The sequence below is a fragment of the Filicampus tigris genome, chromosome 9 (genome assembly GCF_054856515.1).
Source record: "Filicampus tigris isolate MCC_2025a chromosome 9, RoL_Ftig_1.0, whole genome shotgun sequence".
Taxonomy (NCBI): Eukaryota; Metazoa; Chordata; class Actinopteri; order Syngnathiformes; family Syngnathidae; genus Filicampus; species Filicampus tigris.
In genome coordinates this window covers 24,627,604-24,653,779 of record NC_141225.1, presented here as the reverse complement: position 1 = coordinate 24,653,779, position 26,176 = coordinate 24,627,604, and the positions used below count along the sequence as shown (strand labels likewise).

General features: G+C 43.1%; 3 protein-coding genes and 1 long non-coding RNA gene across 4 annotated transcripts; 1 reads left to right on the top strand and 3 right to left on the bottom strand.

Moving 5' to 3' along the window:
- Positions 1–1,114: 1,114 nt before the first annotated feature.
- rbm12 (RNA binding motif protein 12) lies at positions 1,115–10,997 on the bottom strand. The gene is made up of 2 exons (XM_086041703.1): positions 10,820–10,997; positions 1,115–6,057 (listed from the first exon to the last, which is right to left on the bottom strand). The coding sequence occupies exon 2, from the start codon at positions 6,027–6,029 to the stop codon at positions 3,318–3,320; it is 2,712 nt and encodes a 903-aa protein (XP_085897829.1). The 5' UTR covers positions 6,030–6,057; positions 10,820–10,997; the 3' UTR covers positions 1,115–3,317.
- Positions 10,998–11,523: 526 nt separating this feature from the next.
- Positions 11,524–22,155, top strand: hgh1 (HGH1 cochaperone). Its single transcript, XM_086040874.1, has 10 exons — positions 11,524–11,694; positions 12,302–12,411; positions 12,527–12,665; positions 13,016–13,153; positions 13,657–13,808; positions 14,028–14,128; positions 14,238–14,336; positions 14,400–14,491; positions 14,676–14,798; positions 15,703–22,155. The coding sequence occupies exons 2-10, from the start codon at positions 12,302–12,304 to the stop codon at positions 15,880–15,882; spliced, it is 1,134 nt and encodes a 377-aa protein (XP_085897000.1). The 5' UTR covers positions 11,524–11,694; the 3' UTR covers positions 15,883–22,155.
- Positions 12,518–17,557, bottom strand: LOC147142722 (uncharacterized). Its single transcript, XR_015088137.1, has 5 exons — positions 17,072–17,557; positions 15,677–15,813; positions 14,661–14,705; positions 13,741–14,422; positions 12,518–12,695 (listed from the first exon to the last, which is right to left on the bottom strand). It is a non-coding gene; the product is annotated as an uncharacterized LOC147142722 (long non-coding RNA).
- Positions 22,156–24,494: 2,339 nt separating the features above from the next.
- Positions 24,495–25,954, bottom strand: LOC147142720 (uncharacterized). Its single transcript, XM_086040876.1, has one exon. The coding sequence runs from the start codon at positions 25,202–25,204 to the stop codon at positions 24,614–24,616; it is 591 nt and encodes a 196-aa protein (XP_085897002.1). The 5' UTR covers positions 25,205–25,954; the 3' UTR covers positions 24,495–24,613.
- Between the last annotated feature and the right edge of the window lie 222 nt (positions 25,955–26,176).

Sequence of the window (26,176 nt, the reverse complement as noted above, 5' to 3'; positions counted from 1 at the left end):
ATCTCACCAGAACCACGTGAAAACAACGGCGCTGTATTTTTACTTAGTGCTAAAATGACCACAAAAAAATCAAAGCGTTCAAGAAAACCAGGCAAAAAGACACCTGTAATGTGTTCTACGCCATTATGTTGAAGGGCACACACTTGAGCCGGATGCAGCGCGTAGAGCCAACTTCCGCATATCGCAGCTATCTTTCTTTCATTTTATGACATCACAGACGAGAGAAGAGGAAAACAGAGAAATAAACAGTAATTAATTTCTCATTCAATTAAACAAATGCTCCGTGGTCCATAGAAAAAGCAGCATCCAGGAAAAACACCCACTTCCTCCTGAGCACGAGCACCAGCTCTTTATTCGAGGTCCTTTTTTAAATTGTCTTAACTGCACAGATATTGAAAAAGTCATCTTACATGTCGCAGATATAATGCATGGTTTTAATTCAGATCTCCACAGCACCAAAGCAAATGAGGTCGTTTTAATTTAGACTTTGCGGTCTTTGTTTTGTGCATACCACATTATGACTTGGTGCAAACACGACAATAATCAAGACAATACATGCATCAAGACAAATGTGAAAAAATTCCATTAAAAAAAAGTGAGAGCAGCAAGACCGCGAGGTTAATGAAGCAATCCCACTGGCATTCAGCCTCGTGGCTACTCTTAATCGTTTAGTAACATGCAGGTCTTGACGCCATCAAGCCTGTTGACAAATCGCTCAGGCGACTTTTTTTTAATTTATTTTTTGAAGTCCGCCTTCGAAACGATGTGCAGCAGGGATAATGGAGCGACACCAAAGGGAAGAGGGAGAATATATGATCCTAAACCTTTATTTTAGACATGGTCAAATTCGGACAAAACGTACTTGGAGGGAAGGGAGGGGGTGGTTGGTTGTCAGACATATGTGAAAAATAACTTTTAAAAAATCTATTGGCAATTCATTTTTGTTCCTTGAAGACATTTGTCCCCATGTCACTCCAGTGCGGACTCTAGACTCCTTCAGGTTGTTGACAGCTTCAACTTCAACAAGTAATTCCAAAAAGATTGGAGCACGTGGCATCCAGAAAGCAGCAAACGTTCGTGAATCATGCAAAGAAGGAGACGAGAGAGCGGCCGGCCGGCGGACAAGGACAGCGTCCTGTACATCTTCTTTTTATTAGCCAAAACACACGAGCATGTTCAGAGCATGTTGTGTGGCATCATACAGACACGTGAAAACATCCCAAATCTATATGCGTACAACAAAAACGCTACTAAAATAAAAACACTGCAGACTCTACAGTCTGCACGCCCACTTTGTATATGTCGTCATCATCATGTATGTTTGGATATCCAAACACAGCAACATAATCATACAAAAAATAACTAAATAGAAATAACTCATCGACCAATCAGACATGTCTGACATAAAAAGAAGAGACTGAATTGTCCGTCCCACTTCACAGCAACACGATGACCTTCGTATGTTCATGACATGTCTATACCCACACCCCTAAAAAGGGGGGCATGTGACTGTTTGGCTTGCAAAAATTTCAAGGAGTTTTCAAAAGTTGGAAACGTTCCATGGGAATTAAAGGGAATGACCCACAAAGTTAAAAATTGAAAGTTGGCTCTTCAAAGGGTCTGATCGATAAGGATTTTTTTTTTTGAGGCCGATGCCATTATTTGGCAGAATGAAATTCCAATAACCGATTAATTGGTCAATTAATACAAAATATGAAAATATATATAATGAATAAAATAACTTTTTCGTTCACTTAACGCTTACAACAATAAAGACTTCAATTAGAGGCAAAACGTTTGACTGTTTTACAGTACATTCCAATTTTAATTTGTTCAACTTTACTACAGAGAAAAATCTGCCAAAATTTGCCGAATAATCCTGACTAAAACAAACCATCCTATCTCCAAAAACGCGTAAGATGGGTCACTGGCATCTCAAGGCACCATGTTACATTTTTTCTTGAATATTTATGCGTTGCTATTATTATATTACCTTCAATTCCCATGAATCCCTCTCATTCTGAAGGACAGATACCAAACAAAAAATTCCCCAGGTTACCTTTGCATGGAAATTTTCTGGAAACTTGACAAACATTTTCCACCTCTTTGCAGCTGCAGTGACAATATAGTTGCTTTCCGTCATCATCATCATCATCATCATCATCAATGCGACACAGGAGCACAGAAACAAAAGAGCAGACATTTAATGTGGAAAAAGCACAAGAGCAGAGTTCATTGAGTTTGACAGCAAGGGAACAAATGGTAACGCATTTTACCACAACAGCAACAACAACAACAACAACATGTAAAGATATTAGCATAGCAACACAGCATGGAGCGACATTAGCATAGCAACCGCAAATGCGAAACAACCTCAGCTGGGGCACATGACGTACACATCGAGGCAGCAACATGAGTTTTACCAGAGCGACAGAACACAATTCAGCATTTTTCCCAGGCAAGTGACTTCAAAAGGGGCTTACCAATGGAACATACAAGTCTTCAAGTGGTTGCGCTATGCTTTCCAAAAAAAAAAAAGATGTGTTGAGGGCAGGGATAGCATATATTTACAGTAAGACCCCTTTCGCACTGAGATGGTAAGAGCTGGTTCGGAATTAGTGACAAAAATTAGTACCGGATCCTTGGAGTTTTTGTTATTTTAACCGTAAAAGCACAAAAAACAAACAAACAAAAAATCGGGCCAAAAATTGCAGCATCTTCCATTGGCAGACAGTCAAGGCCTTTTTCCGTACAGTCTATTCTGTTCATTGGAGCGTTAGTTCTAGTCAAACTCTATGTGTTGCAATGCCACTAATGACCTTCACCATTAGTATTGCTGGCCCATGTAACTTCTACGACACTAGCAATGGGATTGACTCTTTTAACTTTGTATAGTCCTCCAGAGTGCTGCCCCCTCAGTGATGTCAGCACTTTTGGTTGGTCAGAAAAACTTGTTACAGCCAACTTCCACAAGCAAAGCACGTCTGTAGCTACCTCCACACATTTTCATTCACTAATCAGCGTCTTCGGTGAGTTTGATGTATTGCATTTATTTGGTTATTTGTTTTTCTCTTGTTATATATAACCGTTGACTCTGAACTGCTCCAGATGACGCGAGTTGTGTGCTATTATATTGAATTTTTGTGAACACATCACAATTACAGAGACCAAGAGGCAAAAAGGCAGGAGTCGCCGCTACCAACCGGTCAAAAAGAAGCCAGCAAGTCACGAGTACCCAAACCGGCACCAGCTCAGCCTGAAAGGGGTACGTTTAGAGTCAGTTTGCTTCAGTTGGGGTCTTGGGGCGAGGGGGTTCCTTATCCCAGACTAATTTTGACTTTCCGTGCGCCAATGGGCCGGTCGTTTAGCTCCATGACGGCGGCGGCGGCCTCTTGTGGGTTCTGGAAGGCCACCATTGCCTCGCCGGTGGGCAGGCCTTTGTCACTGAACTGCAAGCAGACAGATCCAGGAAGCACCTCGTAGCCATAGAAGAAGTCCATGAGCTCGTCCGCGGTGACAGTGAAGGGCATGTTCTGCAGCTTGACTATTGTTGGGGGGGCGGCAGAGGTGGCAGAGCGCTGACTGTTAGAGTTGTTGGGTGGCCCGGGGGCGGCGGAGAGACCCTCGGCGCCCGGGTTGAAACCTGGGGGTCCGCCGGGAGGCGGTCCCCCTTGACGCCCTTGGATGTTGTTGTTGTTAGGTCCAGGGCCGCCTCTGTTCTGTACTCCTCCACTTGGTTTCCTGTTGCTGTTGTCAAAGGGCACCAAGCCTCTCAGCGCATCCTGACCAAACGTAGGGGCCCCTGCCGCGCCCGGTCGAAAACCCGGCGGCTCCAGAAGCGGAGCTCCAGGAAGACCTGCAATGAGCGGCGGAGCGACAGCGAGATTGACGTCGCCAAGTCCTACTGCCAACGGAGGGATGGGAGGGGGACCCGCTACACCGTTTCCAGGAGTGGAGAATTGAGTGACAAATGGGGAACTGTTGAGGTTTCCCATAGTGCTTCTTAGGAAGTTAAAGTCCTCACCACCAATCCCTGTAAAGGGATTCATCTGGGGCTGCTGCGGAACCGCCTGGGCCTGCAGATGCTGGCCCTGATTCTGCTTCTGGCTCGGCTGGGTCTGGTGTTGATTTCTTTGGCCTCTCTTGTTTTGAGGTGGGGGGTTCCTCTCAATTTCCTTCATTTGCTCAAAGGTCACAAGGTGAACGAATGCATCACGGCCATTGAGCTTCTGGCGGTGAAGTCTTTCTGTTTTTCTGGCGTCTTCCTCAGTCTGAAGCTGGAAGACCGCCTGCCCTAAACCATTACCGTGACTATCAGTCAGGACCTTTAGCGTGTCCTCGTAAAGCCCGATGCCCTCCAGGAAGGCACGCACGTCCTTCTTGGAGATATTGTAAGGGATGTTGGTGATATGTGCGCAGTTCCTTGGTGTTTTGAGGCCATCCTGGTTCTTGCCGTCATTTTGTGTTGCTTCACGCTTCCGAATGGAGTCAATCTTTTCCAGCATTCCCTTGTAGCTGATGGGGTGTACTTGGATGAAGCGGGAGCCCATGTACTGCATGTGAGAACCCAGTGCAGTCTTGTAATCCTGCTCCGTTTTGAACTCCAGAAAGCCTTCTCCTGTGGCTCGCCCATTGGGGCCGTAGGCGATGTACATAGTGTCCTCCACCACGGACAGGTTCTTGAAGAATTCCTTGATCTGTTTTTTGTCAGCCTCGTAAGGGAGACCCTTCAGGTAAACACACAACTCTTGACGATGTGGAGATCTTGACCTCCCTCGCTGATCCCGGCCAATGTCGCCGGCTTGACTACGACGTTGGTGCTGGTCTTGTGAGTGAATGTTTGGTTTTGCGATATTTTGAGAAGGCAGGCCCATCGTGTTGTGATTGAGGCTGGCCCACTGCCTCTCAGAGCCCGGGGTGACCTCAACGAACCTTTGACCCATCATGCCACCACCCCGCTTCATGGCTTCAAAGCTATCTTGGGGCAAGAAGAATTTGACCATGGCTCGGCCGGTCGGACGACCTTGCCCGTCTCTCAACAAGCGCACGCCATCCACACCCAGACCCCGGAAAAATTCCCTGATCTCCATCTCTGAACAGGAGAATGAGAGGTTCTGCAAGAGGACGAACAACTCATCTGGATTGGACACACCAATTGCAGTGGCTGTGGCTGCAGCTGCCTTCATGTGAGCCTGGAGGCCCAGAGACGCAAGAGGAGTGAGGGGGTTGAATAGCATCGGGTTAGGGGTACTGAGGGGGAGGCCTGTGGCAAGTCCTCCGGGTGGGGGCATGGTGGGGTTGAAAGGCGGCAGGGAAGGCATATGTGACAGGTGGGACATTGGCGGTACAGGAGGTCCATGGGAAAGTTGGCTGACAGTAGGAACAGGGGGTAAGGACGACACGGGAGGGGGAACCGTGGCCAACGTGGGCATCGCTGGCATGGAGGGCATGGTGGGCATGGGTGCGATGAGCGGTGGGCCTGGATTGAGAGACGTCAGGGCCGTTGTAATGGCGGGGGCGGCGTTGTAGCCATGAGGAAAGTTGGGCACCATACTCGCCAAGCTAGCCGCGGCCTTGTGAATCGGCGTCTCCTGTGAAGAGCTTACAGTCACCACCGCAGGAGTATTAGTGAAACTGGGGTTTCCATGGCCACCACTTCTCCCCGCTGCGGCCGACTGTATCGCGGGTATGGCTGCCGCGGAAGTTTGGCGATTAGCCGCCGTGGGGGCGGCGGTCTCAGCCGCACCCGTGCCACCCTCAAACCTCCGCCTGCTCAACTCAATCATGTTCTGCATTTCCGTCTTGCTGCTGAGCAACAACGACACTTTGGAGCCCTTAATGGACCCACCTGTGCGCATCATCCCCAGCCGAGCATCCTCGTCGGTGGCAAAGACAATGAAGGCCTCGCCATGCTCGCCACCCACGATGTGCACGCCCCCATCAGGGATGGTGAGGCCAGAGAAGAAGTGCCTGATGTCCATGGTGCCGGCCACTATGGGCAGACCTTGCAGTCTGATGACTACCGCCATACTGACAGCTAATCAACAGGCCTACAACCTGGGGAGAGAGCAACACTGCCGTCAGATCAAGAGCAAAGAAGACCAGACCCGTGGTTTCCAGATGTACAGCACACATGGTATGACATTTCACTCCAAAATATGGAATTTTTTGGGGCATCCTAACCAAACATTTGGAAACCAGTGGTTCTTTAGCGAGGAAATTAGGGGTTAAGGTGCGAAACATATGCAGCAGAAGAAGAAGAAAAAAAGCTAAACTCTGAGCCCGTCTTTAACACTTGAATTTAGACTGCTACTTGGAGAGTAATGAGCTTCCAAAACAGAAATAACATCAGGCAGTGACGGTTTAAATTTGTATACAGAAATGATATCATAGAATTAATGTACCAGGACACAATCAACAGAGCATCAAGACCTGTAAGACCTTCAGGGGAAAAGATCTCCAAAACACTGACCAAACATATCTCCTCCCAATGTGTGTGACATATTTTTGTCAATTCAAAATGTATAAACCTTGTTTCAACCTATCAGTATAGTCTTGCTCAGTACGCATTTTCCTGTGTTTCCATTGCACAGGGTTAGAAATACCCGAACCATACTGGCCCACTATCGAGAAACCTTCGCAGTAGTACAGTATGGTTTGACATGTAGGGAAAAGCTTGATGCAATCCTGTCATTTGATCGGCTAACAGAAGGAACGTAAAAGCGCAAGGGAAAGAAAACAAACAGGAACCATTTTTTAAGCAATACAGTGGCGTCGTGATAATCTTACGATGCCACCATTGAACTCAAGGCTGCGTCGCAGTTTGCCTCATTAAAACACATTGAATAGCAAACCTGAGAATCACAGATTTTTTTTGGTCTTTTTCCGACAATTGAACCACAAAGACAGTCCCCCCCAAAAAAAGCTTTGCTGTGCTGGACACACGTCTGGTAACGTGGCGCAACGTGCTTACGTCACCTACGCTCAAGAAGTAAGAGGTTGAGGCAAGCCCAGTGCTACACACGCCGCACCAGTTTGCTAACAAGGAGCTTCGGCTGGCTACATAGTGCGGCTAAACACGCTGTGGAGTCGCTCTGTCAGTAATCATCGCCTCCGTGTCAGTGAATAAGATACACTTCTGACAAGTATCATTCTCACGAAGGAATGACGAGGAGTAATTAACAGAAGATAGAGAAGCCATGCTAATGGCTAAGCGAACCTAAGATTGACATGTAATTGTGAAACACCAGAATTAGTGATTGGGTGACCTCGGACACTTTTCATACAAGTCTGGCTGCAAAAATGTGTTGGCATACAAAAAGAGAACCAGAGTTTGTAAGGGCCTCTGTCAGCATGCGCGGCCCACCTTGAGCTCCTTTTTTTTCCCCTCCAAACTATTTAGCAAAACCAGGTCTAATGACTTTGACCGCAGAAATAAGGCAACCACCGCCTCCCTCGATATTTTCTGTTTCCGTAAAATGTAAAAAAATAAATAGAAATCCAATTGACAATAGCTTATTTGTCAAAGAGAAGTAGTGAGACATTAACTTCCTTAAAAACAGATAAAGCGCTGAAATAAACCATTTGTCCAATTGTGAAATGAGAACAATTGCTATGCTACTCAACTGGCCACATTGTTTCAGGATATTTCAAGATATGGTCGTTCTGCCGGACAAAAACAACAACAAAAACAACAAAAAACACACACTCTTGCCTCAAAAACTAGAAATGCGTGACAAACATTTACTTATTCTTAACAGACAGCCACCAGATAAAAAAAAAAAAAAAAAAAGTCAGCAACGCATAATGATCATAATTCCACAAGAGCATAGAACTACCACTGCAATGCAGAAAAAAAAATTAAACACATCAGAGCACATTAACCAAAGCGACACATTAGCGTTACATTAGCATGAGCAAACAACCACCCAGCAAAATACCAGCAGCTCATTGGAAAATCTCGAAGCACACAGCAACGCTATGAAAACATGTTGAGCAGAACCGTCATACAGAAACATACAGAACGCAGCTCAAGAGCGCCATCAACCTGCAAAAGCTATACGTTACATCTCAAGCTTTCTTCATTTCTTGCCAAAGCCAATGTCATTACAAACCACGCCATCAAGACAGTAATTGTGACTACTCGCAAAGGATAGTGACCAAGCCCTACCGCTAATATAAGAAAATGAGTCAAATGTTTACAATTGCCTATATTAAAACAGTGGTACCTTAACTTACCAGTAACGTTGGGTAAAAATATTGATTCAACGATGCATGGAAATACCGACCTTTTAAATTAAATAAAGATTCAGCAAATTCTCTAAATCTATTCCCCTGCTAGCTAGTGGGGGGTGCTTTATGTGTGATTTGCATTGTATGGATGAGGGCTCTAGTCAACCAAAAACAACAACATAAGGGGAAAAAAATGTAAAAGGTCTTTAGTAAGCTGTGCCGGATAAATTTTGAATTCATCAAAATTTCCAAAACAAAATAAATATGTAAATTTCCATGTGCTTTACCATAGCAATGTTTGTACATAAGTCATGTGTTTTTTCTGGTTTTTTATTTATTAACATCTATGCATTTAAACCAAATCACAACCTAAAAGTCAAATTGAAACGGATCCTAAAGAATCTAAATCGAATTCACGAGAAAGCTTCAGATGCACCTCTGAGCAAGTGAAGTGAAAAAATGGAGCAAGTTACTATAATGCCCTAGCTTGTGGGCAATGAGATCCACAGTGGCTATTGCACATAGTTTTTTTTTTTTGTTGAAATGGGACAAAACAAAACGTCAATGCTCAAAAGGAGCTGCTGTAGGCCACCATTCACACCCAGAAGTTCACACGCCAGACTTACCGCCGGCCAATCCGACTCCAGCTCCTGACTTCACTCATTAGGACAGGCCCCTTAAAAGCACACATCCAACACACAAATACTGCAATACATACAGTAATTAAACTTTGTAAAAACAGTTTTTTCCTTAATATTTTATTTGTTTGTTTTTAATATAATACAGTGCAATTTTATTCATTAAAAAACTTTTTTTTTTTTTTTTTTTAAATTGGTGCTTTAGACAAATGGAACAAATTGTCATTTAAATTCATTTCTATGGGGGAATACGCAAGACATTAAACTTTAAGTCAGGTTACCACTGAGTTAGTTTTTGCTTTTAAACGCGCTTGAAGTGCACATGAACATGCATGTGGCAAAGACTCTCCTAAGTTCCACTAACAATCCAGGCCAAACTCGGCTCCTCCCTGACACAAAGCTCACCCCCCAGTTGGGATCTATCACGTCAACATACTTCCTTGAGACCAATTCCTATTTGCACAAGTCTATGCCACTATTTCAGAGCATATTGTAGAAAGAGCACAACATTTGGTGAGTTTCCAGCAGAGAATATGCTCACTCCCAAAATACAAATAGATGAATTTGCAAACAGAAGGGGGATTTCTGTAAAGCCAAAGCACAGCTTCACTGCCACATTCCAACGAGCTGCAAAGGTCAATTTCCGAAGTGGAAAGTAGCCATACCACATCTCAGCATCCTTCCATCGTGGTAGCAAGAGCAGTGAGGGTACCTAAAGGTAGGCAAGAATAGTGCAACTCTATTTGCAACCAAACACACCTATGCAAACAAAAACAACCAGTTCCCTTTTGGTAATGGTTCAAATCTCCAGGTACTTTTTCTGGCCGCGGGTACCACCAGTGGAAAAGTCAATAGCAAGTAGAGCCAATTTATCAATACAACTATTTACTACCCAGTCCACACTGGCAACCTAAATCATTAGGTGCGCTCGTGTGCTGAAGTGGCCTGGATCTATTGATTTAAGCGCGGCTTAAATGAAGAATTTTCACCAACAACTCTTCAGGAGCAAATCTAAACATCCTTTGAGTGGGCACCAGACCAAAGTACATCAACCAACAAGCACGTCAAGTCTAAGAAAAAAAAGACACGGGGAAACAACCAGTGTAGTGAAGAGAAAAGCTTCCATTGTAAACTGCACAGAAATCAGCAAATAGAAGACAGACATGATCCTTTTAATGGCCAGAAAAAGCACATTCATAAGACACAGCAGATCATTGGGAGCACAGCCAGCAACCAAACTGATGAGAGCAGCCTAAACGCAGCAAAAACGCCCCCAAAAATGTTGGCAATTTATGTGAAAACAGACACAATGGGGAAATATTTACTTGATCCAACTCATTCCATACACACATTTCGCCCACTAAAACACGAACCCAACATGGAACGTTTTTTCGAGCATTTTCTCAAAACACAGTTTGAAGAAATGAGGCTCATCTCATCACCAGCCTTCTTTAGATGGCGATGTGACGTCACCAGCCTAGTGCTATTGCCAGAAGCTCAAAAAAACACCTTCACACAAACTCCTTCCATCACTTTAGTTTGCACAAAACGACACTACCGTAAACTAATTAAAACAATAACAAGAACACAAAAATAACGACGTGCTAGGTATTAATTTGAGCTCGGTGACTAGTAACATACCCTCCTGAATGACCAATCAAACACGGAATTTTACTAAAATAAGCATCATTTTAGACGACAAGACACCATTTGGACTATGTAATACTAATATAAACAATATTATGTGCTAGTTCTGATAGAAGCGCATCAACGTAAACGGACATGCTACGCCCCATTAGCCACTTAGCTGTTAGCCAAACCTGCTTTGTGTGTGTGTGCGTGTGTGTGTGTGTGAGTGTGGTAGCGGACCACAGAGTCGCCATTTTTCGGCGATTGTGTTATAAATCTTTTTGCATTTTAAGCAGATCGTCTCTTCTGTGAATTCTTACCGAGGAATCTGTCAACTAACACACTCAGGTTTGACTCATGCACGGACGTCTTGGTTGCTCACGTCCGTCCCTGCAAAAAAATGGTTTTGGAAAAGCAAGCAGGCAGAGACCGCGGAGGATGCACACGAAATGTCGGTGGAAATCCCGCGATATCTTACACGTATCGCGAGAAACGGGCGTCAACGCAATGTCCCCATCTACCGGCGAATATGGGTAACTTGAAAAGATTGAGGGGAACACTTCTTTTGTATTCAAATATACAGAAAATTTCAATACTGTACTGTTGGTCTTTTTATTTTGTTAGGGAAATTTTCCTATTCACAAAGCCGATGTTTTTTTACTCCATTTTTTATGGGTTTTAAAAAAAAAAAGATTTTAATTGTTACATTGAGTACCTCAAATTTGCAGATAACGTGAACGGCAAAAGATTTTTGACATATACTCCAAGTCTGTCAACCGTTTTTCTATAGATTTCCTTAAATGTTAGGTGAGTGGATAATCTTTGTTTATGATTTAATTGAACTGGAATGTCTGATTGCTTGTAGGCTATATATTTTTGTTTTTGTTCTCATTCGTTTTTATACTGACAAAGGAAACGTTAATGATTCGTAAAATGTCAGTTAAAAACAATACTTCAATTAGCCAGAAAATAGACATTATTTTGCTACGGCAGAAGTAATATCGTCATCCCATGATATTAGTTTGTCCAAGTGGCCTTACCGTAGAGGTTTCCGGTGCAGATATGGTTGCTGGGTACGCATTAGCCAGCCACGGCGTCTTCTACACGTGAGGGTTTGAAACACGCCTGACATTTGGCGTTATAAATTAACGAGTGAAGCGTGGAATGAGACAAACGGGCGTTTAGCAAGTTAAAGGTAGGTCAATTTGAAACTACACGTTCGACCATCGCCATCCACTGGTGAAAAGTGACATTTGTCGCTTCTTGCGCGCTGTAAATTAGCGCGAAGCCAACTTAGCATACACAACATTTCTTCTTCCTAGTTATACTAATATGAGAGTAGTCTCGTAGCTAACAGTTATTGACTTCCAACAGATAAAATGTAAGGTAAACGACATCACTACGTATCACGTTTTATCTCACAGGAATGCTTCAAAATTGACGTTTATGTGTGCATACAGACAGTTGTCTACCCATCAAGTGTCAAATAAAATTTGTAAGTAAATCTTTATTTGCTGCCTATTTCTGAAAATTACTGTGAGCGAGCCATTCTGCGCTTCGACCCCACTGTGATGTAACAAGAGGGCTAATTAACTTAGCCACACCGTTTGGTTATCATTGCATTCTACAGTAACTCGTATGTCCTTGGTGTTGCCCCCACAAAATCTGTTTCAAGAAAGAAAAAAAAAAAAAAAAAGGTAAACATGTTTCAAATTTACCATTGCCAGTACCGAATGTACGCTTTATGATCTGTTCACTGACAATCAGGAATGAACGTTTGACTATTCTGTTTGTGCTTGAAGATGCTGAGCGATTCTGAGGCCGCCGAGCTGCTCTCCTTCCTGACGCCTGCGACGCGGCCCGACATCAAAGGCCACACCACCAGCTACATCCTAGGCTTGTCAGGAAACAGGTGGGCAGCATTACGGTGTAGAATGGTGAAGGTTTTGCTGCATATCTTATGATGATGAGGAGAACGAAGCACCACAATCACATAGTGCTGTATTTTATTTATTTTTTTGTTACAGAGATGGCTGCCGCTTCCTCCGTACCAAACCAGACTTCATAGCAGCCCTTTTTGCTCTGACGTCCGACCCATCCATTGCCATCGCAAAGGACTGCTACCACATCCTGATCAACCTGTCGGCCGACGAGACTTTGCACCAGGTAACAAGCGGCAGTCGACACTGCTACGTCCTGCAAATATACAGTCAGCTCCGTAAATATTGGGACACCAAGTCGACGTAATTCTCATCTTTTTGGCTCTGAATAGCATCACAATGGATGTGAAATGAAAAACACACGTGTGCTTTAACTGCACACTTTCAGCTAACATTTGAGGATATTTACCTCCTAATCAGGTAAACGATGTTGAATGACAACAGTTTGTATATGTGCATCCCACTTTTTAAGGGAGCAAAAGTCATAGGACAAATCTTTCAAATTGCAACATATCCAATGCAATTTTTCTTTAAAAAACAGATGGCAAAAAAAAAGTCTTGTGTATTCCCGATCAGGTGTTGTTGAGAGACATTGGCGTGGTTCCCTCACTGCTCAAGAACCTCAAGGATCCACAGTACCCATTTTCCGACCAGATCTGCACCATCCTGTCCAACCTGACGCGCCACGAGAAGACATGCAAGACACTCTTCAAGGTACGCTGGGACCCCACTGGGCGATTTACAACTTTGGACGAAACCATACTTTAAACTTTGGACTGAATCAGACTTCTGACCAGAACTTGAGACAAGGTCAGACTTTACATTTCAGGCCACACCAGACTTGATATTTGACTTTAGAAAATAGAAAAAAACTGACTTTGGGCTAGATTAAAGCAGACTAGACCGGACCTTAAACCTGACCGCACTTTAAACTTGAGACCAGACCAGACAAGATTAGACTTTAGAGTGGACCAAAAAGCATGACTTTGTCACCATTTTGTACAAAACAACCTAATTTTGGGGTAGTTTTATACAAAATCAACCCAATTTTTGGGGTGCTGTTTTGTGCTAAACTACCCAGAAAGTTGGGTCGAATTGAATCAAGTAGTCGAACGGTCCTTTTCTGATTCAAATTGGGTTAATTTTGACCCAAGTGTTATTTTTTTTGTCTGACAAAAGTTAAAAAAGTAATGATATGTTCTGTTTTTGTTTTCCAGGTGCTCCAGGAGGAGGTTGGCCTGGCTCAGCTGGTGGACATGTTGTGTACGGAGGCTTTCAACCCCCATGCCAAAATGCACTACCTGGCTCCTCTGCTCTCCAATCTCACGCAGCTGACCGACGCCAGACGCTTCCTGATGGACAAAGACAGGTCTGTTGTGTTGCCAACACGCACGCACGCACACAAGACAAAAACTACTCCTATGCATGGGTGGCAAAAGCGCTTACATTCTGTACTTAGTTACAAGTACTAAAATAAATACGGAATCATCTCTTTCACTTGTTAAAAAGTACAGACTCTGAAATGCACTTTGCTACTAATTGAAAACAATAATACATGTCATTTCAATTTGATTTGTGTGTGTTGCAGGTGTGTGGTCCAACGCTTGTTGCCCTTCACGCAGTTTCAGGCGTCGGCGGTGCGACGCGGCGGTGTCATCGGCATTCTGCGAAACTGCTGCTTTGACTACGGTGAGAAGCCGCGGATCCAGCATGGCGGCGTTTTATAAAACTCGCTGTGAGAGATGGGGAAATAAATCTCAAGTTTCGAAGTTGTCGTCACATGAGCACTCTCGTGCAGCCAATCACGAATGGCTCCTAAGCGAGCAAGTGGACATCCTGCCCTTCCTGCTGCTTCCGCTGGCCGGTCCGGAAGAACTGAGCGAGGAGGACAATGAAGGTTTGAGTTCTGACGGGTTACATGTAAGATGATGATGATGATGAAGATGCATTGGTGGTGTAGGTCTGCCCGTGGACCTTCAGTACCTGCCGGAGGACAAGAAGAGAGAAGAGGACCCCGACATCAGGAAGATGCTCCTGGAAACGCTCATGCTGGTAACAAACAAACATAGCAGAGGTGGCTAAAGTACTCACACTTAATAGATATAGAATAGATACTTGTGTCAAAGAAAGTTGAAGTCCCGATTCAACTCCTTTTATTTGAGTAAAAGTAACTTAGCACCACTGGTTCTGAGCATGTTGCTCTCATGTTCTTCTCACTCACTTCGATGTCGCCTAGCTGACGGCGACTAAAGATGGCCGACGGACTCTGAAAGACAAGAACGTGTACGTCATCATGAGGGAGTTCCACCGATGGGAGAAGGACCCCAAAGTCACCACCGCATGTGAAAAACTGGTCGAGGTACGACCAATCTGAGCTCGAGGGCCAGACCTTAGACCAGACCTGACTTGAGACTCCAACTGCAGCTATTGAATGATTTTACAACCGAGAATTCTACCGATTATCCCATCGAGTAATCTGTATGAAAAGTGATACACATTTCTTGCATAACGTTAAAAAGCTTCAAAGAAACTGTATGAGCTGCACAATTTACACAAATTCTCTTCAAATTCTGCAGATTCTAGTGCATGAATGATCCTAACTACTCATAAAAACTCTTGTTTTATACATTCATCATAATGGTAAGGACAAGGCATTTGTGAAAGTGTTAGAACAATTGCATAAGGAGCGCAGAAATAACACCATCTATTTGGCTGTCTGCCATTGTGTGAACGCAGAATGGCTGCCACATGCCGGCACTTAAGCTCACACATCCCTCTGGTGTATTGCAACACCGTCATGAGGCTCCCTCCAGTGGCATTAATGGTGAAGACAGCTTGAGTGAAAAGAACCCCCCAAAAAAGCACCTTAAGATAATAAAATGAATTTGGGTTAGTTTTCATGGAAAAGGCATATTATTAAGCAGTAGGAGAAAAATCCAATGTATCCAAAACTGTAATTAGCTTCTTGTTGAAACATGTTGCAAATCATGAAATTTCATTTGGGCCACATAATGGTCAAGAAATTTTGGCATTAATTCAAACACTCATTTCAGTAAAATGAATTGGTTTTCAAAATTAAATTCTGTAGAACATCTTTACTGTTAGTGATTGGTGAAAATTACACCAAACTACAACGCATTTATACTAAGAATGAAATAAAATTAAAAAACGTTTAAAACAAAACAATTAATGAGCAGCAGGCAGCAAGTGCAAATGCGACGTCACTTCCGCTCTGACCCAATTTGGCCGTCGTCCATCTGCAGGTGCTGATCGGGGACGAGCCGGAGCAGGGCATGGAGAACCTGCTGGAAGTCAACATTCCGGAGGACGTGCAGGAGAAACTGAAGGAGGCTGACGCCAAGGAGCAGCAGCAGCTGGAGGCCGAAGAGGAGAGGACACGAAAACAACAAGGGGAGGAGCAGACGAACATCAGGCAGGAATAATGCCAATTATCAAACATTTTCATAAGCACGTTATTTTATTGCAGCGTATGAACTGGAAACTGCACATCTAACTCTACTTTATAGATAAATCCGTGCCCGACAATGGACAATTAAAACAAATTAAAGCGGTAATCACTCATTCTATATACCGGTGGATTCCTCATGCGAGTCTCTGGTGAGCTGGAGTCTATACCAGCTGATTTTTAGTGAAAGAAGTCAGGCCGGATGCCAGTCTCAGGCTACATAGACAACCAACCATTCACACACATGCAAGGACAATTTAGAGTCTTCATTCAGCCTATGTTGTTTGTTTTGGTTTGGATTGTTATCTGAACTGTTTGAAGTGGTCAAAACATCCATTTAGACGTCCGTTCTGGGTGAACAGAGAGTTGTAGAGCCATGGAAGCTCGTCCAGCTTGTTCAGGGGCCCTGAAAATGGGAAAGACGACGTTGGTTCTGAGTGTCTGGGGTTGGGTTCCAAAGTTGTGTTCAAAAGACGTCCGCAGAAATGAGTGGGATGGGTGCAGTACCATATATCCCCAGCAAAGGGCGCACTCCCTGTATAGTTGAGGTTTGTGTTTGGGTTTCGGTCAGCCTGTGTAAAGTGTTGGCAAAGCGTGACGTCATAAGAGGGCGCATCATTAAAGCTGCCGAGGAAATAGTGGACAAAAAAGGGGAATTATTTGCTAAATAATTAACAAGATAAAAGAAGTAACATTCAAAATAATCCACAGATGTTATCCATGCAAGTTTTTTTTTTTTACAGCGATTTAACAAAGACATCGACACTCGTTGCTCTTTCTGTGAAGAATCTCCTGAAGATGTGTTTCATTTGTTTTGGGATTGTCCATTTTCTGTTAAATTTTAGAAAGATGTTTATAATTCTATTTTCGCTATTTTAGAAGCAAGTCTTTCTCTTGTTTTGAAAATATATTGTTTGGCTTCAATAATGACCTAAGAAAAAAGAAATATTTTACATTATTAATCTTAGCATACTGTTGGCTAAATGGCATACACATAAATATAAATATAATCACCAGAAACCAAATTATCATATGTTTGTAAATAAAGTCAAACAATATATTAAATCTATTGAACAATCCACAAATATAACCACAAATATAAAAGGACAGAAGACTGCATATGTGTGCTCGTTATAATTTTTGCACAGTGTAGTTATCTTGGTTACCTTGTTTGTCTCCCCCTTGGCTGTTGTTTTTTGCATAAGTTCTATTTCAAAATAAAGTTATATAAAAAAAAAAAGAAGGGCAATATAGAACTGCGCTCCACAGCCAGGGCTTGGACGTGCATCAAGTTTGGCCAGCAGATGACGCCAAGGTTTCACCCATTGCGCTCCACCAGTTAATGTTTTGTTTTGTTTTAGGCCACATTTCCGGGTTTTAAAAGTCCCTAAAGTTCCTCACGTGTTCTTGGCTCCAAACTCCCGGAAGACGTTTCACCTCCGTCATTTGTGTGTTTGTGTGATCTCATAACCCGAGCCACTGAAAGCGATGCTTTGTTGGACGTTTAAAAAAAACCTAATAAACTGGTCCCTATATGGGTCACTTAGGTTCTAAAATAAGAGCGGCAAAGCTAAAAAGCCATCAAATGTCAATAGGGATCGGTGGAAAAAATATATAAAAGGTCTCAAATATATTGACCAACTAACAAAATGTGAGTACCTGTCTAAATAACACGTTTTATTAATGTATCAGAAACAATTGACTTTAGTTTGAAAATCAGGTCGTTGCCCGAACTCCAAACATGGCGGCCATTTGATCGATTTTTTTTTTTTCTCACGGCGATCGAGGAAGGGCAGCGGAGCCACATATGCTGACTAAGGGTTAATGTTTATGAATCAATTATATCTATACTTGATTAGACCGATTTAAACATAAAGCAAAGTAGAGAAGGATATTAAAATGTCACACTGCAGGCAATGAGACGCTTTGGTTTCCAGCTTCACTTGCCTGTTTGGTAGCACACGCACGCGTCTGGGACGTGCCAGACTTGTCCGATGCGACTCTACCGTGGCTCTTTGTTGTCAACACCCGTTTGATTTAATTAAGTTATGCATTTTTTAATGCTTTTACTATTGCTCCTGTTTGAATGACGTCAACGTTAGTTTCACCAGGAACGGCCCACCTCTCTCCCTTTGCAGCCTAGTGGCGCAAACATGAAGCAAGGTGCATATCGTCAATAATTATAAAGCATATTTTGCACATAAACAATGGTGTATTGTTACCCTGCCGAGTGAGTGAAGGAGGGAGTAGAGAGGCATCACAAGTGCTACTGTTTGTACGTGGACCAACACGTTAAAAAAACACGTAGTAGAATCTCGTTAGGGTGTGACTAGCCGACGATGAGCGTTTAAAAAAAACTGGTCTGAAGCAAAGGTTTTTTAATCAAAAAGTTGTATGTAATTTTTTTTATTATGTTTCTGTGATAATGGGGGATCATTTACTTTAAATGAATGAAAAAATAAGAATTCAAGGCATTTATTTTTGAGAGGAATAAAACTATTTCAAAGGGGAAATAGTCTCAAAATTCTACAAAAACTACATTTTTTAAAAAGAGACTTTAAAAAAATATATTGAGTATAAAATTAATTATTTTGTAGAAAAAGAAAGTTGTATATTTTCATTGGGAAAGGCATTTATTTTCTGAAAAGAATCTGTATTTGTAATGTTTTTTATATTTGTGGTAAAAGTTGTTTATATATATATTTTAGATTATGTATTTTCAGTTGTGTATATTTTATGAGGATTACGTTTATTTATGCTGATTTCCGGTCAATGTAATTTTCACTAGTGAGTATTGGTAGTTAATAGTTATTCTAAAACACAGACGAGAGGACTGTTTGCATTTGTTGCAGTATATGAGACGTCCGGTACGTTGCGTGTGAATGTGCCCATGATTGCCGCAGACTTTTTTTGTTGTTGTTCGTTGTGGATTATTTCTCGTCTTTTCATTCCTTTTAGGGAACCAACTGTAACTTAGTTTCAGTGTATTGTTGTCAGCGTCACAGTGAAAACTCCAATTACTCAAAAACGAATCCTCTTCTACTTCCTCTTTTTTGTGATTACTTTGCTCGATCCTTTTAAAATAATTGAAAAGTAGGCTACCTCACTTATAATACAGTAAGAGTAGATGCCTCTCCTGAATTACGCAATCTTCAAGTTGACACACTCACAGAGGGGAGAAAAAAACAAGACTTCTTCTCAGTTGCATGCCATTGCTGTCAATCCATTTGTTTGTCTGTGCTTGGATTGGCTGTGCCCAGAAGGCTCCACCCCCCGAGGGGATTGCTGTACTTTTCCACTCCAAAGTGAAAAAGTATCTCCAGTCCACTTCTTCTCTTCCTCCTCTTCCTCCTGGCAACACACTGAGCTGCTTCTCTGATTGGTGGCTGAACAAAATTCAACCCATATTTGCACATTTATTTACTTTTGTGTCATGAAATCAACTTTGAGATGATAGATAGTTGGGAATTGTTATCCATATATAAAAATTGTTTTAAAGATGATCTAAAACAATGATTCTTAACTGGTAGGTTGTGGACAGCCAGTAAAAAAAAAAAAAGACAGATTGTGCACTAGTTTAGCTGGTTGGTGTAAGAATATATGCTCATTTTCATTTGATTGTTGTCATTCATGCGCATTCATTGATACAATACAATTTTATTTATATAGCGCATTTTACAACAGCTACAGCTGTAACAAAGCACTTTACATAGAACAACAAAATAGCTGTAATGCAACAAGTGAAATCAATAATTTACCACTAAACACTATATACAATAGACACCGGAAAAACAGCCCAAAAATAGTCAGTCTCGGGTCAGATCAAAAGCCATCGAATAGAAATGTGTTCGCACGTGAGAATGAATTGGGGCTATGCTACAATTGAAGGTGAACTCCGTCAAGGAGCGCCTGTACTTTGAAGTAGTAATGGTACAGTATTGGTATTTGCTACGCCTTTGTACCATAACGCTAAGATGTTCTCAAATGCATTTGAAACACAGCGTCGTAGTTGGTTATGTTTAACATTTTCTTCCACGCAAGCCCAGACGCTCCTTGACCACAACTAACTTTCAGCCTCATCTCTCGTATTGCTCTTCTTGGCGAGCAAATTGCTCAGTGATCTCCGGTCCCTCACTGACGCAATCGTCAGTCACCGGCCTTTTTAATACATTTATTGATTCTTTTTTTGCGTCGCCGGCACTGGTGCTGCTCCCCCAGCAGACGACAGCAAATCGATGCCACTTGCTACCACAGACTGGTAGAACGTCTCCACCCTCTTGCTGCACATGTTGAACGATCGTCAGGAAAGGGTCCACTCAGTCATTCTCCGTCTCGGGGCTCCATTGCACTCCTTGAGGTGTACTCCTCCTAAACGTCCTCTCCCATGCTTGTAATTGGCTGAGCCGTGGTCCTGATCTTCCCTCAGGCCCACAACGAGTTCCCTACTTTTGCTGATTTCGAGGACCTGATGATTCCTGCTCCACATAGTTGCCCACCAGCTGTTCGGTTGCCGAACACTAACGAATCATCCGAGAGCTTCCGCAGGTGGCGTGCTCCAGAGTTGAATTATGGATCTTTTTGATTGAACAGGCATCTTTTTGCGCAGGATGCCAGACAGCCGGTGGGAACGACCCTTCGGGAAGCTCGCACTCGTGTCACCGGGTCACGTAACTTTGTTTCGGTATATTGACTCCAGCCGTCTTCTCACCTGGTCAGCTGTCACTGTCCTAATTGAGGGCCTGCCAGTTGTAGGGTCTTCCCTGGTGTCGCTCGCGGGTGCTGTGGTGGTTGCTGTAGAGACTGGGCTGGGGGTCAAAGTTAGGTAAGGTGAGGAGGGATGGAAGTGGGTACGCAGCTGATTGTGTTGAGAAAAGCAATTCAACTGATAAGACAGCCCCTCCCGGATTGCCCTGAGGCCTCTTGATTTTCCTCACGCCCCAGCACATCTCTTTGATGTCATTTCAGCGGCATCTGATCTCCGTCCATCCGTTTTCGACCGCTTATTCAGGGTCTCCACTTCATGACAACCCTCAGTCTCGCTGTGAGTCGGTTTAGTAGTTGAATGGTCGTAGTAGTGGGTAGACCGGGATGAGTGTCAGGTGACGTAAACATGAAGTTCTAATAAACTTGTGGCAACCACCAATATGCATTATTATTATGATATATTTTAGAGCAGATAAGTCCAAAAACTAGATTGGATTTAGAACCAGTTTTGATGAGACAAGACTTTACACTAGAGCTGATTTAAGGCTAGACCAGACTTGAGATTAGAAGACACCAGACTTTGGGACTAGATTTGACTTTCGACTAGCGTTTTCATTTGTTCAGACTTTGGACTCCGCTACATCAGACCTAAACAAGACCAGACTTTTGACCAAACCAGATTTAAAACTAGAATAGACTAGAATTTAGACCAAATGTGACTTTAGACTAGACCAGACCTTAGACTTTGATGCTCCTTAGACCACTCCTGATTTTAGACTAGATTTTCTTTAGTCAGTGTGTGTGTGTGAAAATTATCGAGGGTAGTATTTGGAGCAGTGCGAGGTTGAAAATAGGTTTTTGGAAGGCCTGGGACCCTCTCAAGAAGAAGAAGAAGGAGGGGGAGGGGGAGGAGGTTGGACCCTCTGTGGATGGTAAGGAGCCGGCCGGGAGTGAGTGGGGGAGCACCCCACACACACACACACACACACACACACACAAGGTGGACTTGTGGTGGAAACCTGAGCTGAGCCCAGCGACTCCTTGACAACAACTAAACCTGACTTGAACAACAAAACAACTTCAACAAGTTCCTCTCAGGCTAAACAAAAACGGACGTTTAGTTGTTCACTTTTTCTCGTGCACTTTTTGAACGATGGTAATCACTGGTAGTTGCGTGTTAGTGAAAGTGGAGTTTAAAACCAATAAATCTCAGATGTAATCTGACGTGTGTGCGTGTGTGAACCTGAAGCAGGACCCGTGGAGCCAACAGGACCCGAATGACCAGCACACAGACACACATTGGAAACACTAAAACTGTGCAAACAGCATATGCTGCAGGTTAGTGTGACATTGTGTGTGTGCGTGTGCGTGCGTGTGTATTAGCCATTCAAGCTCAAGAGGAATTTCACTGCATTCCCAACGGAGCAGACCTGCAATTTTACACTCAAAATTTACAAGTAATATGTAGATTTAAAAAACACACACAAAGTATGTACACTTACACTGGACGAATCAAAAAGATGCACCAATAAATATTTACATTTATTACTTTATGGTCTCATTATTTTAGTAATAAATAACTTTGTCTTGCAAGACTGAAATGAGTAAATGCTGCAGCTACCTTTCTACCGTGATTTCATTACAGTGAATAATGAATTACGATAATGGATTAAAAACATTTAAGTCATAAAAAACAAAAATGATCTCTAAGGCCAGTTCTTCAAAATAATTCAACTTGAAAACTCAAGTTTATGACCAATAACATAAGGTTAAGAAAAATCCATTATGCACAGTATTTATAACATATATTAAATAGATATTAAAAATGTCATTGGTGTAATCCAGTTTTACAACTTTTCTTTCACTGTTCTGTGACACCGTTTCACTTTTTTCTTGAAAAATATTCATTTTAAAAAATGGCCAACTTTATTCTCGCAACGTTATGTCTTTTCTCTTGTAAAAACGACAAGTCCAAGTTTTCCTCAAAATATGTTCGCGTTTTTCTCCTCAGCATGTCAATACTACAACCTTTTTCTCCTTCATCGACAGCTGGACTGTGCAACTAAAAGTCGGTTTTAAATGAATAATATTGAAAAATCCGGCCCTCAAATAAGCAAATATGCTTCCTTGCCATATAAAACGCTGCAAGTGGAACGTGCAACGCTGTTTTGCGGCGCTCACACTTTGACCCAGCGCGGCCGTGATTGGTTTATGACACACTAAAGAGGCTTAATACCTTCCCTGGATTGTCCCTGACTGGGTGAAGTCTTGCGATCGGGCAACAACTGTTTCAGACCTTCTGGATGGACACAAAGCAAATTTGACTCAACGGATTGGCAAATTTTCCAAGTCGGAGTTCTGCAATGTGACCAAAATAACAAATTCAAACCAAAATGGCCGACTTCCTGTTCAACTTGGGCCTTGGGTCCTTGACTGTTTTATGGGTCCTGTCGTGACAGACATGTTCACCCAATTTCTTGTCGGCTGGTAAAACTTGTGCCGGGGGATGATTTTTCTATGAATTTGCCCAAATTGGTTGCTTCAAACCAAAATGGCTGACTTGCTATTCAATTTTAGACATGCGTCCTAGAGACTTTTTAATGCTTCCAGTTATGATAGACATGTCCATCCACTTTTGTGTTGTTCTGTGAAACTGGTGTTTCTTTTTTCACCTTTTTTTTTTTTTTTTCTTTCTAACCTTCAATGCAACACTGAGTGAATTTTCCCCAAAAGGCGGCTTCAAACTAAAATGGCTGACTTGCTGTTCAATTTGGGTTATGGGTCCTTGAGCCTTTTTGTGCATCCTGCCATGATTGACGTGTCTATCCAATTTTGTGTTGATCAGTACTAGTGGTGTCGGGGTCAGATTTTTTTTTTTTTAAACACCCACCCCAACATCCATAGATACATGCACCTTTACAATTTTGTGTTGAAAGCAATTTGATTAACGTCAGTCATTTGCGTTATCTCATTTCAAGAGAGAGGTCGCACTACCACAAAAACAATCAACACAGAATTACTTTCATTTATTACAAATGTTTTTCTCCTCATGATAACAGGCAGCATCGGCCAGTCATGTGCAGCCAGCCTGATGGTGATTGGCCGCTCGGGCTCACTCCCACCGTCCTTTGTGTGTGTGGGAGAGCAGCAGTAAACCAAACGGCCTCTCATTTTTTTTTTTTTATTAGTTACATGTATCTTTCATGTATACGACTGGAGTGTGCAACCTGCTAAATTACAGATAATGTGTTTTTCCATTTGTTGCATGATCATTTAGGAAAAACTGCAGTTCTGTGGGCGGGTGACGGTACAGCAGTCCCTGGCTAAATTGCAAATTTCTCGGTTATTGAGTTTGTAGTTTAAGGCTTAAACTTATTAAAAAATGTTCAGCACCAAGATTCCTCAATGTCAATGCTGTTACTTTGGCATGAGCGAGTAGTTGAGTTTTTCAATGAAGTCCCACCCCAAAAAATCAAACAGCGCTTGTAAAGGATTTTTTTGTTTGACATTTTTAATGACGTCAGCACAAACCTGACAAAAATGTTGCCTGTTTATAATGCAAGTTACTACTTTTGTTTAAATGAATTCCTCAACAAGCTTAAGCAGCAAGATGCCACCACCAAAATAATGTCAAATCACATTATGCAGTGTTTCACTGTACCGTACAAAGAACATTTTTGTTGACAGCATAAACCTGCCACAAATGCTCCCGTTTGATATCACAAAGTAACAAGTGCACAAAATGAAGCTGCTCAACTCACCTCGGCACCAAGATACCAGGAAACCGACACTGCGATTGCTTTAGCCTGAGCGCCAAAACAGCAAATAGGTGAGTCTTTCTGCAAACAATGGTGGATCAGTTCCAACAAAAAATGCCAAACCGCAGTTTTTCCAAACTGAATTTATTATTGTCATAGTCGTTCCAAGACCAAATTCAATGCCCTGTACAAAGAAAGACACTTTTTGTTGACACCTCCTGATGACGTCAGCCCAAACCTGTCCGTTTATGATGTCAGAAAGTCACAGAACTGCGCAAAGTCCCGCTGCATGAAGTTGTGACTCTGCAGGAGGTCGTCCTCAGAGGGGAAGTACTGCATGCTGTCCTCATGCTGGACCACCTGGTCTTGGCGTGTCCCCGTTGGCGGTTTGGGGTCTGATTCTGGTTCCAGGCCGTCCGGCAGGGCTCCCCTGGCATTCTCCAGGGCGCCCAAGTACGAGTCCATGTCGGTGAGCTCCGATTCGCTATCGGAGCAGCTCCCCCCGGTGTCGCTGCCCACGGAATCGGAGCGCATGTGCATCATCTGGTACTTCTCGTGCATGAGGAACTGGTTGGTGTTCTTGGGGGCGCGCATGCCCCGAGCTCGGTTGCCTTGGACGTTGATGGGCCGGAGGCGCAGCAAAGTAGTGCTGCTGCTGCTGCTGCTGTTGCTGCTGCTGGTGGGCCTCTGTAGTCTTCCGTGAGGATGAGGATGAGGATGCTGATGCTGGTGCTTCCTGCGTCCTCTCAAGCAGCCACCGGCTGCCTTGCGCTTCTCGCTGCGGGCCTGCGTGCCACCCCGCCGGGCTTCTCGCCCGCACATCTCCCTTGAGAGCATCTTCTTTGAGAGTGAAGCTGCTTCCCTTGTTCACATCCTCAACAAAGAGGACTTTTCAGTGTGTTGCCGTCGCCCCCCACCGGTCTACCTTTTGACAATTTTGTGGCTTTTCTTCTTGACGTCTGGCTTGGACCGGCGCATAGCCCGCTCGTCGTCGCCTCGAATGCCCGCTTGCCCGCGAGCCTTCTCGGGCTGCGCGTCACGCCCTCCTCGGCCCTCGCGACGCTCGTCTTTTTCACCTCACGGGAGTTGCGCGCAGCGTCGCGTGGGGTGTTTTAGAGCGAATGACTATGCGAAGTTTTAATATTGTCGAGGTTGTTTGCTTTTTTGTTGTTGTTTTTGCTGTTTTTTTTCTAAGTTTTGGGCTTCGTGGTGTAACACTCCCGCCTTCGCTAAACACTCAACTGAACTGTGTCTCTGACCGACTCAAGAGGACAAATAAAGGGGTAGAACGATCCAGTCGGAGATTCCAAACGGGGGTGTAGAGCCTCTGCCTCCCTCTCCTACCTTTTTTTTTTTTACTCCCAACTACTACCACCTTTTCATATATGTAGTAACGTTACGCTACACCAACGTCATACTATGAAGAATTAGCACGTATGTACACGTTTGTTCGCGTGCTAGCGTTTATGATGGTGATCGTGTTGCCCCCTCCTCCATTAACACAAATGGTTCAATCCACTTCTGCCCGCAGATGAAACTTGATCCAATTTTTCTGTCATTGGAGCCCCGCCCACCAACCGATGATTGACACCAGCAGCAGTCACTGGACACAACATTAGGTACACTTGGGTTCCACAATAAACTTTTTTTTTTTTTTTTACAAAGTATGTTTTAATGGGTTTAAATGTGTTTAAAACTTATGGAATGGATCTTTTGAGTCTTAAACTAAAATTAAAAAATGCATTTCCCCATTACCACATGAGACTTTACCGAACACAAAACATGTACCATTATCCGAACATATGTTCA

Excerpts from the sequence above, each read along its gene's own strand:
- rbm12 (XM_086041703.1), bottom strand. The coding sequence starts at position 6,029 with ATGGCGGTAGTCATCAGACTGCAAGGTCTGCCCATAGTGGCCGGCACC.
- hgh1 (XM_086040874.1), top strand. The coding sequence starts at position 12,302 with ATGCTGAGCGATTCTGAGGCCGCCGAGCTGCTCTCCTTCCTGACGCCT. Across the intron at positions 12,412-12,526 it reads CTAGGCTTGTCAGGAAACAG|AGATGGCTGCCGCTTCCTCC; the intron begins GTGGGCAGCATT and ends TTTTTGTTACAG. Across the intron at positions 14,492-14,675 it reads TCCTGGAAACGCTCATGCTG|CTGACGGCGACTAAAGATGG; the intron begins GTAACAAACAAA and ends GATGTCGCCTAG.
- LOC147142720 (XM_086040876.1), bottom strand. The coding sequence starts at position 25,204 with ATGCTCTCAAGGGAGATGTGCGGGCGAGAAGCCCGGCGGGGTGGCACG.